General features: G+C 37.4%; 1 protein-coding gene across 7 annotated transcripts in view; it reads right to left on the bottom strand.

The window, feature by feature from the left end:
* The window catches only part of TMEM131 (transmembrane protein 131), a 276,973-nt gene that overhangs the window by 51,593 nt on the left and 206,207 nt on the right, over nucleotides 1–19,173 (bottom strand). For all 7 annotated transcript variants that reach the window (XM_059943536.1, XM_059943534.1, XM_059943537.1 and 4 more), the window contains 9 exons: nucleotides 17,266–17,416; nucleotides 17,111–17,167; nucleotides 16,117–16,178; nucleotides 7,673–7,781; nucleotides 4,547–4,655; nucleotides 3,716–3,869; nucleotides 3,454–3,624; nucleotides 2,285–2,395; nucleotides 2,060–2,194 (listed from right to left, as the gene is read on the bottom strand). In XM_059943536.1, coding sequence (XP_059799519.1) covers nucleotides 2,060–2,194; nucleotides 2,285–2,395; nucleotides 3,454–3,624; nucleotides 3,716–3,869; nucleotides 4,547–4,655; nucleotides 7,673–7,781; nucleotides 16,117–16,178; nucleotides 17,111–17,167; nucleotides 17,266–17,416 — 1,059 coding nt within the window. The remainder of the gene's footprint in view (nucleotides 1–2,059; nucleotides 2,195–2,284; nucleotides 2,396–3,453; nucleotides 3,625–3,715; nucleotides 3,870–4,546; nucleotides 4,656–7,672; nucleotides 7,782–16,116; nucleotides 16,179–17,110; nucleotides 17,168–17,265; nucleotides 17,417–19,173) is intronic.

Genomic DNA, 19,173 nt, shown 5'->3' with positions numbered 1-19,173 from the left:
ATCCACTGAGATTGGATCATATGGAAACATCAAGAATCATGGAAAGAAGGAAAAGTTAAGCAATAAAAATGTGAAAGAAAGGAGAATGTGGATCTTGTTTTCTCAAGCTATTTGCTGATGTTTCTGGCACTTAACCTTTTCAATCATGATACTTCCAAAAAACATGAAATTCAATTTGTGAAGTTGTACTTTAGTTTGTAGTAGTTACATTTTACCTAGAGTTCACATTTACCTCAAAATAACAAATGTTGATATGCCAAACATACTCACTTTCCCCCTTTTATAAGCATTTCTGTGTTGGTTTTGTGCAATTTTAACGTTTTCATCATGATTCTAACCAGCCAAATAAGAGCATGTGTCTGAAGAGCACAGAGAGCTGTTAGCAATGTGTGTTTCATAAGGAACAGGATGCTTATTTAGTTCACAGGTTTGGCTTTTTGGAAAACAGGTGGAAAGCAGTTGAAAGTTTAGGCATTACAAACTTAAAAAAACACATATTGTGGAGTTGCTATTTTGAAGCTGGCAACTCACTACAACTTCCTGTTTTAAGTAAGCGTTCATAACAGTGATCTCATCTTTCTGTCCCTTGTTTTTGTGTTTATACAGTTTTATATAAAACCTAATTCTAAAACCCTAAAGTTTCAAGCAGGCTTCATGTTACTGAGTGGACCTCTCAAATTTAAGTAGTAAGTGTTAACACATGTTATTTAGTACGAGGAAATGATCCAGAGTCCTAAAATTATTAATTTATAATGTCTTATAAAAAACAGTATAATTCAACCATCTCAGATTAGATATACGTACAATTTTACTGTAACTTCATTGTTGAAATGAACACATTAATGGCTGGTCTCATTATTATCCTTTTTCAGCATTCTATTTGTATTAAAAATAAAACCTCGGCTGAGGTGACAAATATTACTTCTCATGGGCATATTCTTTTTTGTTTTAAAAGGAGGCTTTATTTATGAATCAAATTTAAAACATTATAAATTATTAAAATGCAAACACCCATATATTGACCACAATATCTGATTATGTAGCTTGAATGCCACACAACTGCAATTAGAATACACATTATTTAGTACTATTTCCCACGTTTTCAGAAATCCTTTTCCAAATTTCTACATACAATTGTATTGGCAGCTTTTTATTTGCTTTAATATTCAATCATAAAATCATGACTTTATGCATTTGGCTGTTTCCAGTTATTTGGAATTATTAATAATGCTATCACAAACATCTGCATTCTCACAGTTTTTGGCTCTTTAAATTACTTCCATGGGAAAAATTCCCAGGAGTGGTATATATTGCCAGATTGTCCTCCAAAAAACCTATTTTGGGAGATGTTTAAATGTTTAAGCCAATTCTTATGACCTACGGCATTCCATGGAAGCATATTTGTCAGTAACCTCTGTGCATAAGGACATTTGCTTTTCCTTTTGTAAAACTGCCACAAGAAGTTCTATGCTAACCTACAGATGACGTATGTTCTGCTCCTTTGAAGTCGTACAAGGTGATCCTACTAATTCTGTTCTGAGTAGGTATAAACTCCAAGTTCTCTTTTCAGTAGTGATCAGGGCTTAGACTGCTATATTCATTTACTCTTGTTTCATGCTCTTTTATGACCAACTGTACATAAGATAGAGTAAAAGTATATAGGGAGATTCACACAGAGATCCACCAAACGATGTTTGCCTCACTGATACTCTCTTCTAATCAGTACAGAGAATTGACCAGAAATATTACTGTATAATTAAAAACACCTTCTATCAATGTGCAGGGCTATCTCTTCTGCCTAGTGAATTCAGTGAACACAGGGTTAGTTTACTACCCATGGGAATTTCTCCTGTAAGGACACTTGTGTTACAACTTAACTCCTTTGAGTCTCAAGTGCTCTCTCACCATGAAAGGAGGGGGTTTAAGTAGACTACCTATAAGGTCCTTTCAACATCAAATAGCCAGTGTTATTGCAACTCTCATAAAACTATTATGATGACTAGTCTTCTATTTGAGGTTTACATCTAAGTTTAAGGAAACAATAAAAAAGTTAACTTACTGATGACTGGTCTGATAAAGAGGATTTTTCTAACTCTGGAAGGCTTGAGATTATTGTAGTTCTATTGCCTCTTTCAGTAGCTACGAGTTCTATTGATAAGCCATCTCCAATGATATGCCAACTTTTTATAGCCAACTTAAAAAAGAGAAAGATATGAAAGTGATTATTGCGGCACTAGCATAAAATCTTTAAATGTGAGTTAGAATAAAAACAATTTTTTTTTACCTCAATTGGGTTGCTGTTTATAATTGCAAATAAAATATTACTTGCTTCTGTAGCACTCAGTATACCAAAATCTATGAAACGTTCTTCTATTTTGGGGGGTAATACAAAGTACTGGAAAGATATAAAAGAACTAGATTAAATGTAAAGTCACACTTAAGAGAATGTTATCAAGAAAAATAACTATATTAAGATATACTAAGGTTCCTATATTTTATGTAAATATACGCATACATAATATATAATTAAGAACTTTGCACAATGGAAATATTTTGATTACTCGGAAATGAAAACAATCATGGCCTCTACTGAATTGCTAGTTCTTCTCTGAAGGCACATAAAAGCAGCAGGAAACTAAAGTGCTAGGTGAGGTTAAGTGGAGCCCTGGAGAATTAGGCAAAAACTCCTCAGTCTCAGCAAACATCACACATTCATGAAAGCAGCTACACACCAGTAATCATTTAAGCAAAAGAAATGCAGAAGGAGTGGTATAATAGTGACGGTCCCTTCAGCTCTAAAATTCTTATTGATGCTAGCTTTTTGGAGAACTACATTTCTGTTTTCACTTTCTTTTTTTCTTTTATATCTTTCCTATCAGTTTTCTTTCTTATCTAAACTTCTTTCATTGATAATTGTAAGCACAGCTTTGTTTGGATTTTTTTCCCTGGCTTATTTTCTGTACTAGAAAGACCTTTATTTCCTTTCCTGCCATATTTAGGTGACTATTCCAGCTGTGTCTTTCCCACCTATTCCCTCTTTCTTATCTGGTTCTCTTCTTCATTCTTGCACTTCCTGGTTTTGGTCATCTCTTCCCTACATAGTTTCCTTTTCACCCGCCCTATAGTATTTCTTCCCTGCTTATTATCTTTCTTCCACTTAGCTTGTTTTTAGCTTCCCCATGACTATGACAGTTTAAAAGCAAAACCAAGAGAAAGTGGAATGTGGAAAAGATCTAAATAGAGGCGTAACTAGAGGAGTCAACTGCATCATGAGGAGACATGGCTGCTAGGAGGGTGACAATCTTGTAAGTACTGACGAGGGAGGAATTAGGACAACTTGTAAAGCACAGAAACAGCAAAATTTAAGTGTGTGCAACACGACTGCCTGACAGTAGCTGAAAACACAAAAGACGTATAGGGAGTTTAAATTTTAAAGGTAGATAGCATACTTACATCTAAAAAACCTGTGTATACCCGCACAGGTAAATGAAACTTAGAGGCATTGGTAATAAGTAAAATATTGTTATCTATGTGCATGGATGATGTGGATGGCATAAAAAACAGAGTAAAGATGTATCCTGATCCATGTGGAAGAATTAAGACTGGTTTGCTGAAGTTGTGAACCTAGGAAATGATGGGAGAGAAAAAACAATGTGTCAGCATCATTTGCTTGGCAGATCAGTAAAATTAAAAGTATGAGGGTTCCCAGACATACTTTAAACATTGTTTTGGCTTCTTCTGGTAGCAGCACATCATGAATGAGGATCGCAAAACTGAAAGTGTTAGTAAGGTAAACTGGCCTTTCCACAGGGTCAGCAGGAGTGTCCCGGATGTGAAACAGTGTTGCAGAGTGATCAAATCCCAAATAACTATTTGAAAAAAACAAAAACAAAATAAATTATTTCTATTTCCACGTGTTAATTTAAAATCCAAGTTCTTTCACTGTGAGTAATAATTTACGTTCAGCATTAGGACTGTTATTAGAGAATTAAGACTATAAACATTTTAGTGGTTGACCACATGGAGTCCCTGCCATGCTGGACATTAAACTATTATTGGTTAAAGTATAATTAGAAAATGAACTACATATATTATTGCCCATTTATAAAAAGCTGTAATTCTAGAACAGTGTTTTAACGAGTCTATAAAGGAATATAAATGATTTTGTTTCAAGTGACAATATACTTTAATAACAAGCCATAGCCACTTGCATGTTACAAAAAGAATTACAGAAAGGAAATGGTTCAAATGATTTCAAAATCACAGATTCATTTTTCTATTGTATTATGGACTCATTAAGCCTTCATTTAAGCCCAAATCATATCAGCCCATTTACCTCTTTCTTCTAAAAAAGTAAAAAAAAATAAACAAAACACAGGAGATTTTTCTCCTTTATAGTTGAAGTTGTTCTTCTCAACACAAATTCCATGGAGTTTATGTGAATTTGGCTACTACTTTTGTTAAGATCAATGAATTTACTGATTAATAAAAAGTTAATTTACTGATTAATAAAAAGTTATAAAGTTTATTTTAAAGAAAAACTCACCCATCTAAAACCTCTGCTTGATATGGTATTTCAAGTTTAGAATAACTCTTTTCCTTTGCTTTAACAGTTATTTTCCCAGAAAACTGAGATGGTTTTTTTGCCTTTGATGCTGAAAGGAAGCATAAAACATAATCTGTCACCTTTTGCTACCAAAGAGTTTACACAGAGGAGGACGAGAGTGACTTTGCATGTGGACTGACAAAATCTTAAGAAGCTGAGCTTTCAGACTGGCACAAAGAATACTTTTACAGCATTTTAATTGAAATATCACATTTTTCATACAAAAATGGAAAGATATTTTAATTTTCCTGTAATGGGATAAACAGGTAAGGAATTAGCAAGTGAACACAATTCAGGAGGAAAAGTGCTATATCTGAGCTACCTCTCTACAGCCATAAGCTTTGGCTTTACCTTTAGCAGGGTTTCTCAGCCTTGGCACTACGAACATTTCAGGCCAGGTACACTCGCTGTTGGGTGGCACGGTGGCTGTCCCTGTGCACTGCGGGATGTTGGGTGGCGCACAGGACGGCCTCGTGCTAGACATCAGCTGTGACAACCAGAAGTGTCTGTAGACATGGCCAAACATCCCCTGGGAGGCAAAACTGCCCAGCCCCCCAAACTGAGAACTGCTAGTTTACAGCTGGATTAAGAAATAACATTCCTTGTGTGGCCAGAGTCTTGCTATAAATACCAATAAAGTAGCCTGGTGCAAAAAATGTCAAGAGTTATGAGCTCTGACTTTTTATATTAGCCAACCCTAGCCTATAGTGTAAGAGGAGGCATATACCCTCCCTGCCATCATATTGTCCTCACAGATGAAGTAAAACCTTTAAGTTTTGTAGCACTTCTGAATAATTCCATCTGGAATTACGGAAAAGAGTCAGTTGGATCCAATCTGTGTACCCATTAGATATTGTTTTCAAAGCAAATAATGTATCTTTATCCCCTTTAAGTACTTCAGGAACACTTCCACTTATGACAAGAATTTATATGTAAGTTCTGCAAATGTTTGTTATCCAACTTTAGCACAAAAAAAGCACAACAAACAAAATGGTATGACATCTAGTATGTGGCTATGTACAGACGGTGCAAATTCAGATTTTTGAAACTCCCATTAAACCTCATTTCTTTCTGCTTACTGTAGAGCCGTTTCTGGATGCTTTAAATTTTTTTTTTTTTTTTTGCTATTTATTCTGACATAAGGCTGATAACAAGGGCCATAATTTAGGCATTTCATAGTATCTTATCAAGTTATATTTTAGCAATGAAGTGGTCAAAACCTCAAGAAAATTCAGTTAAAAATCATAAAGAATCACGACTTGATGAGACATGCTTGCTTGGTAAGTGAACACTGTGGAGTTAATATTCATGGCACATTCTGAAATTTTTAATTTTCATTTTTAAATTAATTAATTAATTATTTTTTTTGGCCATGCCTCTCGGCTTGCAGGATCTTAGTTCCCCTAACAGGGATTGAACCCAGGCCAGTGGACTGCCTGGGAATTCCCCTGAAAATCTTAAAAGTTAAGTAAAACAAGCATTTCTTGATTGATTTTCACAGCAATCTCAAGGGTAATACCATTTGTATTGGAATCCGGGGTAGTGATGGGAGAGGTGGGAGGTGAAAGGTGGAGGGATTTTCCCATGATAATAAAAACCACTTTTAAGAAATGTAGCACCTGCTTTAAAAGATGCTTTCCCTTGTCTTTGTGTTAAATTTTACATCATTTCTTTAAGAAACACTTATTTTGGAGTCTGTGATCTCAGAACCACCATTCCTGACTTTCATTTATCTCAGCGGAAACAGTCACTGTATTGTCAATACAGGAGCTGGAAAAGAAGAATGGGGGAAGTACACAGCACAGCTGCCCCAGTGTATACCCCCCACTCCTTGGATTTATCAGAAGGGTAGGTCCTACATGTTGTTCTTGGGGTCAGAAATTATTACTGGTCGCTCTCTTTCTCCGTAAGGGAAGACAATGTACCTGCTGATACTGACACTGATACTGGTGGTCATGGCTGGTATCTTAGCAACATAGAAGACAATTTATCACACATTTGGAAACATCTGTGCTATCAAGCCTTCTACAATACCGATTATTTCCTGACAGCTGGACTGTGGAAGTATGCCATGTATTTAATCTTAGCTTCTTCGGGAGTTTTCTCTGAGCTCATAGGATGAACACTGTGCTGGCAGCCAACTGTGCAGTTGCTCCAGACTCTCCCCAGACTCTCCACGTGCATGGAGTGAGCACAGATGCTCTCACAAACACTGCGCCACACTCAGCAGGTCACTCAGTGACCGAATATTCTCTTCTGATGAGGAGCTTAGCTGTAAAATGTGGACCATGAGCAAAGATGGCTTTATCATGAGGCCAAAGCTTAAGCTTCAGGGCTCCTCACTTGCCCGTGTAACCCTAACCCTTATGAGAAAAGTCCCACTTGGAGTTCCAGCTTTCATTAAATTTAAATTACATATACAGCTAGACAGCCATTACATCACTACTCAAAAAATTTTATGACAGCAAATTCAGTAAATGTTCTAGTAAAGTGGGCAAAACTGAATAAAAATATGCTATTAAAATATGTTAAAGTCTGGGTTAATATTTCAAATGTCAAAATACACAGTATACATGTTTGAAATAATTGTTATCTAATTTGACAATTGTATCATGAAGGCAGTTATTTTAGTTTAGGTAGGACAGTCTGCCTTGTTAATAAAAGCCAATATATGGAAATGTTACAGAAAATACTTTATTTCTGCTCTTAAATTCAAACATGCTTCTGAAATTCAAATATATATTCACTTAATTACAAAAATTAATGACTTCACAATTAAGGCAAAGCATAATAGGTATATATGTGAAAGAGCCCAGATAACAAAAATTTAATTCCAATCCTAATGTATTTGCTAATATTAATTTAGGTTTATGAAGTTACAATATTTTCTTTCGTGAAACAATCAAATAAGAGTTGGTGATGATTTACAAGAAAAACGAACCTAACCAGTACTATAAAATCTGACTGTAAAATGGTCTGGGTTTCTATATTAAGATGTCAACATAGATGCCTTCTAATTTATCAAAATAAGAGCACTCTATCAGAGAGAAAAAGTTGAATACTTACCATCAAAGCTGATGCTTGCAACCTTGGTATATTTACTTTCTGAAGCTTTTAATGTAATTGGTTTAAAGTGTACCGTTATAGCGTCATTTTGTGGTGTAGGTCGAATGCTCTGCAAAGAGAAAAATTTACATAGCATTATTTTCGTCTAGTGGTTCAGTTTATAGTGAAAAGTAAAGCAGAATCAAAACTTGAAAAGTTTAACTTTATGCGGTCCCTTTAAATAGAGTAGGCTAAGCTGATAAAACCTCAAATTAACTTCATTAGACTATTTTTATGAAATAAAATGATGACCAGAAGAAAAATGTATGATAAAGTGACTGTAAAAAGTACAATGGGTATGAATACACAAAATAGAAGAAAAGGTATTTATTTTCTAAATGAATGCCTAATTTATATATAAGAGAAGGGGACATGAGGACTTGTGATAGGGGCTGCACTCCCAGCTGTGGGGTGAGCGGTGAGGCAGCTGGCAGGGATGCGCAACCTGGAAGAGGTCAGAACGCTTTCAACTTAACAAACTGAGAGCTTTCTATTCCAACAACTAAACCTAAAACAACAACAACAAAACAGTAAAAGCTTGCACTTCTTGAGCAAGCTTAAAAAATAAATACTATTTAAGTGCAGTTACTTTTTTAATATGATAATCTGCACTGACACAAAGCATTTTTCATGGGAAGGGCCCTTAAAGATATCAACTTCCTTCCCTGTTTTGCAGATGAAGGACACCTTGCAATATTGAGTGATGTTTCAATAGCTTGGCATCCAGAGACAGAACTGGAAACCAGCTGTCCTGACTTGGTCCAGGGCCCTTCACCTGGCATCCTACTGCCCAAACATATACTAATGAAAATTGGGGTACTGAACACAAGTCTTGATCAAAAATCTTCTTTTAGAATGCAATTTGAATATTCCTTTGATTTCAGAACACTTCTGGGATTTCTGTTGAATTTTCAGGGGCTTTATAAACTTGTCAAAGCCAGATGTTTCCAGTAGAAAGGAACACTCATCAGGCAATCCCGCTAACATGGGCACAGTCAAATCCCCGTGAGCCACTAGGTTCTTCGCCCAGCTCCCCACCCACCTTTTCTGCTCATTTATAAAGGTGGAATCTGCCTATAGAGAATGAAGGACAGTCCTTTGAAGGCACAAGAAGCACCTCAGAAGAGTGTGAGGAAAAGCAGTCTCTTGCACTGTGTTTCAATCATAGGAAACAAAGTTGGTTACATACAGAGTGATGACAGACACTGCTATTTAGTCCCAGTCAGCAGGGCACCTCCCTTCCCACTGCCGTTAGTCCTCAGCTGTTAGGGTGTCTTTACTGGACCTGGGAGGATGGCCCTGCAGTTTCCTGTGCTGGAGATCTTAATTGCCTTAGCTCTTGGCCTCAGGCTCTCCCAGCATTTTAACTCTTTTTCTTTCTTTTTCTTCTTTGAGAACTCCTCATTTGCTTTTGAATCTCTAATGGAGCTGGGAGTTGACTGGCTCATATCAATATATTTACTATCAATAAGCTTGCTGTTATTAGCAATCATTTAAAGTATGAATCTCTTCATTCCTTGAAGGGTATGTATGTATGTATATATACGTGTGTGTGTGCGCGTATTTTTAACAGTAAAACAAAGCAGTTTGACTGTAAGATAAACTACAAACTGGACAAAAGGTTCATTTGGTTTCATCACACTACACTAAAAACTTCTTCCGAAGGAAAGGAAAGCAGTAGAGAAGTACATGTGAGACCCAGAGTGATGAGTTTACAACAGAAGGATACTAACTATTTAACCAGCAGTGTGAGTCTGAGTAAGCTGCCCATTTACTCTGGGCCTTATTTCTGCTGCCCATTTACTCTGGGCCTTATTTCTCCCACCCGTAAAATCCTAGGGGTTGGATTAGATTTTTTTCTAAGTTTCCACCGATCTGAAAAATTTTGTGATTCTATTAATTTTGCTGTTTTTTTGGTGGGGGGCTGCACCACACAGCACGTGGGATCTTAGTTCCTTAACCAGGAACCCAGATTGAACCTGGGCCCCCTGCAGTGGAAGTGCAGCATCTTAACCACTGGGCCACCAGGGAAGTCCCTAATTATGCTGTGTTTTTTTTTTTGAATTAGCCACATTTATCCTGAGGTCAGGATTTGTTAGAGAGATGACCTTATAAAGCCTTACAGTTTACAGAGGACACATACGGTTCCTAATTCTTTCACTTGCTCTACTGATTATGATACAGCAGCAATGGAACCTTGACCATTTTCAAACACACTTAAAGAATGTAAGTGGTGGTTCATCAGTAACAAGCACAACCCCATGCCAGAAACAGCTAAGCAATGGTATCTATTACCATATAGTCACAGTAAGTAGTAAGAACTAAGAATAAATATTTGATGAAAAAAATGTTTTTCTCACATAAAACACACTTTAAGATTTTTCTTACCAGAGGAAAACTTTACAGTCAGTATTATTACCTTAAAACATGTCACATTAACAGTAAAATAATAGTCAACTGACTCATGTTTTATACAAATGGTCTAAATTAAATTGTTCACTGGTTACCATTAAAAGAAAAAAAAATCCCCCAATCAGTTAAAACCTGTTTTCCAAGGAAACAAAAACGAAGCGAGACAAAACAAGCAAAACACTTAAATAGTTGGCTCATTCTGATGGTTTTAAATGAAAAATAATAAATAATCATTAACTTGTAATAAGCATATTTATACTAACAATATATTTTAGTACCAGTCACTAACTGTTGCTTACTTAAAGATAATCAAGAAGTGGAAAAAACAGGGCAAGATTCCCAGGAAAGGCAGTTTGCATAGGCTCGAAGTATACTGGGTTGGCCAAAAAGTTTGTTCCGTAACAGCGGAAAAGCCCGAACGAACTTTTTGGCCAACCTAATAGTTCCAGCCTTTCTCACGACATTCACACCCAGCTAATGCTCAGTAACTCTCAAGTGAAACTCAAGGCTCAGGACATTCTGAAACTACTCAACTACTTTGAGCAAGCAAGAAAAATAACCTTTCAGTATATAGCAATTGTATTTTTAACAGTAGGTGCACAAATGAGCTAAGGTTCATGTCAAGTTGACATTGGTAAAATTAAGTACAGCTGTGATTCTTATTCATTAATTAGCAAGGAAACTTCACACAAAGGTGCCTTAAGACATCTCAAGCAAACTTATTCCATCATTTATATAGCATTAATGTTTTGTAAATATTGAGGAAAACCATATTCTCAAAGTTGCATTATAGACAATGTCAGGAAGGCTTGGACCTGGGCATCTTGTCCATTGACAGGCGAGGAACTTATAATTGGAGCTGCTTGCTTTAGTGGTCTTATATCCTCTTTTTTTTTTTTTTAGCACCTTTAATTAATTATTTATTTATTTATTTATTTTGGCTGTGTTGGGTCTTCGTTTCTGTGCGAGGGCTTCCTCTAGTTGCGGCAAGTGGGGGCCACTCTTCATCGCGGTGCGCGGGCCTCTCACTGTCGCGGCCTCTCTTGTTGCGGAGCACAGGCTCCAGACACGCAGGCTCAGTAATTGTGGCTCACGGGCCCAGCCGCTCCGTGGCACGTGGGATCTTCCCAGATGAGGGCTCGAACCCGCGTCCCCTGCATTAGCAGGCAGACTCTTAACCACTGCGCCACCTGGGAAGCCCAGTGGTCTTATATCTTGAAAGATGAAGAGACTCTGAATTCCCTGAAGGGGAATTTTAAAAAACCCTCTGGCTTTTAGCATTGTTGAGCTCATCCTAAAATTCTATATATTTGTGAAATGGAGGGAGGGAGGGACCCTTAAAAAATGCACCAGTCTCTAGGTCTGGCATATTATAGAGAAAAATACAGGAAAAACCTTGGAAAGCTCTCTTAAAACTCAGTTTCCATGGTAGATGGGCTCATCCCCTGGCTGATAAGGCGAGGAGTCCAAGCTACCATCATTTCTCAAGTGGACCATGCAACAGATTTTTAACCTTCTTCAGTTCATTCTCCACAAGCAGCTACACTGACTTTTTACAACGCATAAATCAAATGACATCACTCTCTTGCTTACAATTCTGTAATTTCCCATTGCACTTATAATAAAATCTAAACCCCTCCCAGGGCCTCAGGGAGGCCTGCTTGACTCTCCAGGCTTCATCTTTTCCATTCAAACCACCCCCAACCCTGTTTCCCTTGACATCAAAGCCATTCCTTTGCACTTGCTGATCCCTTTGATGGGAACACTTGGCCACCAGCTTTTCTTATGGGTGCCTACCTCTCACTCTTGAGTTATTACTACAAACGTCAGCTCTTCAGAGACAACTCTATCTAAACCAACTCCCTCCCCGACTTACATGCCATTCTGTTTATTTCTCAATTTACAATTATGCTACATACCTGTTTGTCTGTCTCCCAGCTAAAAAATGAGCTCAGTAAGGACAAAGACCTTGGTTGTCTGATTCCCTTCTGTATTCTCAGTACTTAGCACAGAAGCCAGCATATAGTTGATGCTTATTAAATATTTACTGAATGAGTGAATGAAGGAATGAGTGAGGAAATTAGATAAAACTACCAAAACACTGGCAGAGTATAGGCTTCGGATGTTAGAAAAAAATACATACATAGGTAGATACAAATGTAGATCTAAACACATATACGTAAATCAGTAGGTTAATAGGAATATTGAATATAAAATGATATATTCATAAAGACTTGATTAATAAGTATCATTATCTTCCTAATATACTTTCATGTAACTTGCACATTTTACAGTCGAATTAAGTCACTTAAAAATAAAAAGGTCTGGGCTTCCCTGGTGGCGCAGTGGTTGAGAATCTGCCTGCCAATGCAGGGGACACGGGTTTGGGCCCTGGTCTGGGAGGATCCCACATGCCGCGGAGCAACTAGGCCCGTGAGCCACAACTACTGAACCTGCGTGTCTGGAGCCTGTGCTCCTAACAAGAGAGGACGCGATAGTGACAGGCCCGCGCACCGCAATGAAGAGTGGCCCCCGCTCGCCGCAACTAGAGAAAGCCCTCGCACAGAAACGAAGACCCAACACAGCCAAAAATAAATTAATTAATAAAAACAAACAAACAAACAAACAAATAAATAAAAAGATCTGACTCATTTTCCCTATTTGGAAAACAAGGACCTGTGTACAAGAGAGCTGTATCAAACAAGGTAATCCGTGTAAAGAACCTAGATATGTCTAACCCATGGTAAGAACAAAAATGTTCACTTACAATGTATCCTAAAACTCCTTAATAAAAGAGAAGAGGAGGAACATGGGCCTATTTATATTTAATTACCTATCATAAATGAATTACATTTTTTCATTCACATTCTTAGAATTGCTAATTTCATTTTTCTAGAAAATGTTTATTGAAAAAGACATTTGTTTGAGTCCATTTATTGTATGTAAAAAGTTAGACCAGAATGCCTGGGCTAAGTAAAGGCACTTTCCCATCAAGTCTCTAAGCCCTCACATGTGGAGAAGTGACTTCAAGGCCTGAAGTCTGCCCAACAAGCATGAGAGTTCCTCCTCTGTACAAGGCATCCCACAGACTGAAGAAACCAGTAAGAGACAAACAGCATGCAGAACACGTAAAAAGTAAAAATTATCCGACATCTCAAACTGAGGCAATGGCAAGTGATCCACCAATAGGCAGAGTCTGCCCTACAGGCAAATGTGCTACTGAATCCCAGGACGTGCGGCCAGACGGTGTGCTTCAGGAGTTCTCCTTCGTGGAGGTTAGTGCCCTGAGCATGTGGGCAGGAAAGGGCTAGGAAGGGAGTTGTATGCACATCATCACGTATGCGGTAACTGTGCTTCATGCTGCCAACTGGGCTCAAGAAGAAATCCAGGACCAAGAAGTTCAAAGAACATAAGTAGGTTGTAGCCAAAGCAACCTGGACAAATCTAGCAGAAGGAATCACGCTCCATTACAGAGGAAAGTCTGATATACTAAACTAGAAAATTTGAACAAAATGAATCACAATTCTGAGTACAAAGTGAGGTTTTAAAATGTTGTAAAAGAGCAGTGATTCTTAGGCCTTTGCGTTTCACTGGTAAAATCTAAAATGTGTGTGTGTGTGTGTGTGTGTGTGTGTGTGAGGAAGTCTAACAGAGGTTTTCTAACTTTTTATTTTGCAAATGTGAGGATGTTGGTGGCAGGGAAGGAGAAATTCCTACTATCTACTACCTTTATTCATAAAACAAAGGGTATTTTAGTATCAAACCAAAAAAAAAAAAAAAAAAGAGGAAATTAACAAAACCAAAAGTTGGTCCTTTGAAAGGGTCAACTGAATTGACAAGCCTTTAGCTAGACTGACCAAAAATTTGTTTTTAATATAGAGAAGACTCTAATTGCTAAAATCAACAATTAAAGTATTATAAGGGAACACTGTGAACAATGGTACGCCAACAAATTAGATAATTTGGATGAAATGAAAAAATTCCTAGGAAGACATAAGTTACTGAAACTGGTTCAAGAAGAAAAAGAAAATCTGAACAGGCCTGTAGCAAGTAAAGAGATTGAATTAATAATTTTAAAACTTCCCACAAAGAAAAATCCAGGCCCAGATGACTTTATTGGTGAATTCTACCAAACATTTAAAGAAGAATTAACACCAATCTTTCAAAAACTCTCCCCAAAAACAGAAGAGGAAAGAACACTTCCCCACTTATTCTATTAAAAAAACAAAAACAAAAACAACCCTCCCCCAACTATCTACTACCTTTAATAATAAAACAACAAACATTTTAATGTCAAAGAAACAACGACATTATCTCAGAACAGTCCTTATCCAGAAAGGGTGTTTACAACTTTATGTTAATTATGTTAACACACTCATATTTTTATAAATATTTATATTGCTCTTATTTTGCTCATTTTTCTATGGACTTGTGAAAATTTCAATACAGATTAAAGAGCCAAAAACAATCACTAACCCCTCAATATAGCAGTAACAGTCAGCATTATGTGTTTTTTTTTTTTTTTTTTAAGAAAAATATAGTATCAGGGTGGCTAGGTCAAAGGAGCTGTTCCTTGTCATCTGTGGAAGGGTCCCAGGCCCTTGAAGACTTCACTGAGGAGCAGGGGCATGAACCCCAGCAGACTCAGGCACCTTCAGGGCAGGTCCCTCTCAGTTGGCCTAACACTGGAGTGCTAGGAACCTCAGGTTGGGGTAGTTTCAGCTCCACTGCAGATTGGGGGAAGTTCTTTACCATAGGGGTCCCCAACCCCTGGGCCGGTAGCAGTCTGCGGCCTGTTAGGAACCCGGCCGCACAGCAGGAGGTGAGCGGTGGGCAAGCGAAGCTTCATCTGCCACTCCCCATTGCTCCCCATCGCCCGCATTACTGCCTGAACCATCCTGCACCATCCCCCCACACCCACCCTGGTCCGTGGAAAAACTGTCTTCCACGAAACCGGTCCCTGGTGCCAAAAAGTTTGGGGACCGCTGCTTTACCAGACTCCATTCCCCTAACCCACCCCCAATTCTCCTACCTAGCAGGAAGAAATACTAGGTCATATGGCAGGACACTGCTTAGACTATGACTCTACTAGTGAGCAAGGTCTACCCAGATTTTGCTTTAGCTCACAACCTCACCTCCTGGTGAGGTTCCCAACTTACAAAGAGAATAAGGGAAGAGGAAAGCAGTATATTTTTATTATAACCTGTGCTGATGTCAGAAAACCTAAATTCAGAGAACTCTGATAAAATGAAATAGATCAGATGGGCTTTGAGACTTAACAGACCGTTGCCCATCCCTGCCCAAACCCAGAGTTTACCACCAACTGGTGGAATAGAGACGAAAGAGAAGACAGTATACAAACCCCAAGTGATGGGAGAGATGGTCATCCCAGGTAACCACATTTTAATGCACAGTGACCTTGCTCACCATCTCATGACACTCCAATTCCACTACGAGGCATCAAAGTCACCTGTTCTGCGAGTATGTGTGACGGGGAGAGAGGACCCTAGTTTACAGTGTGCTGTCAAGGTAACTACGGCCGCTGCGGGTTAGAAGGGGTACCAGAGACAAATGTTAACAGCACTCAACCACTACCTACCATATTTCTTTACTTCCTTATTTCTCTTTCCAACTCATCTGAATCTTTTCTTCTCTCTTTTTACTTAATCGTACCTTAAGTCTAACAACCCGTTTTTCTTTGCACATGGCACGTAGATCCTAGGATTTATCAGACTCTACAGGCCTAAACAGGAACCTCATGAACTCTGGTTCACACTTAGCTTGGAGAAGATTGTCCACATGCCCTTCTCATCCTGAAAATCTGGTGATTAGAGAGGCAGAACAGGTTTCTTGTATGACACTTTGAACCAAAGTGTCACCAGGTCACCACAAAACAGAATTCCTTTAGAGCAAGAGTTTAATCATTTTAAACTTTGTCATAAGTTTAAAAACAAAGAATATATAAATTAGGAAAAAAAAAAGTAAAAACTTACTGTTATTGGTACATCTTTTGTTCCTGAATTTAATAAATGAAGATTTAAAACTTTTGGTAGATCTGTTAAAATTGAGGAAAAGAAAATATTTCTTAAAATGGTATGCTTTATAGCAAGTTAGAATCTTTCTCTTCTCAGATATCAGACGGAATATATTTTAGAATGTGAACTAGAATAACAATCACACTTATAAAAAGAATGTGACAATCACATTCCTAGACAGGAATTGCCTTACTCTTAAGGACAGTGAGTACTATAGGAAGTGACCCCTCCTAAACAATCAGACCAAACAACAAAACAAAACTTTTCAGTGAAATTGACGTTATCACTAATCTTTTAGTTTTCCTGCAAAGCATAATGAAGCAATTCAGTAAAGTACAATATAAAATTATTATATTAAAACCAAATCTAATTTTCAAAAATGGGTCTTCAATCCTAAACAACTAAAGTTTAAATTACATATGGCCCACAGGAATCCCATATTACAGGTACTCTTACTTTTCTCTTAATAAATCCTTTTTTGGTTATTTTCAATTTTAGAATTTGAATTCTTTCTCTGACCACTGGGGACCAATTTCTAACATTATGTTATTATAATGCAATTGAATAATCCATATCTAAACAAAAATCCAGAAGTAAATCTTTTTACTTCCTTTATTTTACTATTAAAAGAAAAGATTCAGCATAACTAAATAGGTGAGAAACTGGATTAAGAAACTAAGAAACTACTTGATGCCTCAATCTTCCATTTAGAAGACTTAAGTTATCCATGACATTGCTTTCCCATCTTGTAAGCAGTGGTATTCCTCAGAGGAATGGGGTATAAATCACTAAGGGCTCTGAGTTCCCAAAAGTAGATTTCTACAAGATCATGTAACCCACTGAGAAATAACTTTCAAAGCTGAATTAATTACAAAGGAGTTAAAGTAGAGCCATCAGCAATGAATACAGGGATTTTTTAAAAGACCTATAAAGACACTGTCTCTTTTTTTACCTTGTGTTCGCAGTGTACCAAAATCTAACATTTCAGTTGAGGAATAAATTCCAGGAGCTTGGAAAAAAGAAAAGAAAACAATTATATTTCACTTCGCCAGAGTAGGATGTACTGAAACTAAAACAAACTTGCAGCTCCTTTAGTCATCCACTCACCTGTGGTAACTTCCACCTCAACTGGAAGAATGATAAACTCCGTGCTGTCTGAAGCATTAGTCTTTATTCTTATGAAAGCTGTGTGATTATCTGCTTCTCTAGACGAAAAACTGGCTCTCATCACTCCCTTGGTTTCATAAGGAGGAATTTCCTGACAAGTTAACAGACCATAATGTAGCAAAACCACCATAGTTTACTGAATAAGATGACATCACCTGAAAGATGCATTATTATTTTATATACTTACTAAGAAAAAAACATATTGCCAATTAAACAAATATATTCATTCCACTGATTATAACACACAGTCCAATTTTGGAGAATGTTAAATGATAAAAACACACATATCTTAAAACTAATGAAGTATGGTATGTAAAACTGAGCAAAATGAAAGAAATAAAGTCATATGAAAACAAATTGTCAGCAGCAAAATCATCATTAAGAGGTAGAGTTAATCTATAAAAATCAATTATTCTTTGATGTATTGCTGGTGCTTGGGTATATAATTCAGTCCTGAAATTCTCTAAACAACAGAAACATCACCATCAAATGGAAACTGCTTTTCCAGAAGTTTACAGGATTCTCTTTTTTTTTTTTTAACAGATCTTTACTGAGTGGAGTGTAACTGCTTCACAATACTGTGTTAGTTTCTGTTGTACAACAAAGTGAATCAGCCATATGCATACATATATCCCCATATCTCCTCCCTCTTGAGCCTCCCTCCCACCCTCCCTATCCTACCTCTCTAGGTCACTGCAAAAAGGATTCTCCCTTTTCTTTTAAATTTATTTTTTATTTTTTTAAACCAAATTCTTTTAATTGATGGACTTCCTGATACATCTCTGTAATACTTTTTTCCCTACACTTTTTAGCAGCATACTCATTAACTGTCTCTTCATATGACAATAGTTTCAGAATATACTTTTTTTTTACCTAAATGTTTTATTTATTTATTTATTTTAACATCTTTATTGGAGTATAATTGCTTTACAATGGGGTGTTAGTTTCTGCTTTATAACAAAGTGAATCAGCTATACATGTACATATATCCCCATATCTCCTCCCTCTTGCATCTCCCTCCCACCCTCCCTATCCCACCCCTCTAGGTGGTCACAAAGCACCGAGCTGATCTCCCTGTGCTATGCGGCTGCTTCCCACTAGCTATCTATTTTACATTTGGTAGTGTATATATGTCCATGCCACTCTCTCACTTCGTCCCAGCTTACCCTTTCCCCTCCCCGTATCCTCAAGTCCATTCTCTATGTCTGCGTCTTTATTCCTGTCCTGCCCCTAGGTTCTTCAGAACCTTTTTTTTTTTTAGATTCCATATATATGTGTTAGCATATGGTATTTGTTTTTCTCCTTCTGACTTACTTCACTCTGTCTGACAGACTCTAGGTCCACCCACCTCACTACAAATAACTCAATTTCGTTTCTTTTTATGGCTGAGTAATATTCCATTGTATATATGTGCCACATCCTCTTTATCCATTCATGTGTTGATGGACACTTAGGCTGCTTCCATGTCCTGGCTATTGTAAATAGAGCTGCAATGAACATTGTGGTACATGACTCTTTTTGAATTATGGTTTTCTCAGGGTATATGCCCAGGAGTGGGATTGCTGGGTCCGTATGGTAGTTCTAGTTTTAGTTTTTTAAGGAACCTCCATGCTGTTCTCCATAGTGGCTGTATCAATTTACATTCCCACCAACAGTGCAAGAGGGTTCCCTTTTCTCCACACCCTCTCCAGCATTTATTGTTTGTAGATTTTTTGATGATGGCCATTCTGACTGGTGTGAGGTGATACCTCATTGTAGTTTTGATTTGCATTGCTCTAATGATAAGTGATGTTGAGCATCCTTTCATGTGTTTGTTGGCAATCTGTATATCTTCTTTGGAGAAATGTC

The sequence above is a fragment of the Balaenoptera ricei genome, chromosome 13, assembly GCF_028023285.1.
Source record: "Balaenoptera ricei isolate mBalRic1 chromosome 13, mBalRic1.hap2, whole genome shotgun sequence".
In the NCBI taxonomy this organism is placed as follows: domain Eukaryota; kingdom Metazoa; phylum Chordata; class Mammalia; order Artiodactyla; family Balaenopteridae; genus Balaenoptera; species Balaenoptera ricei.
This window is presented reverse-complemented; position numbering and strand designations above follow the sequence as displayed.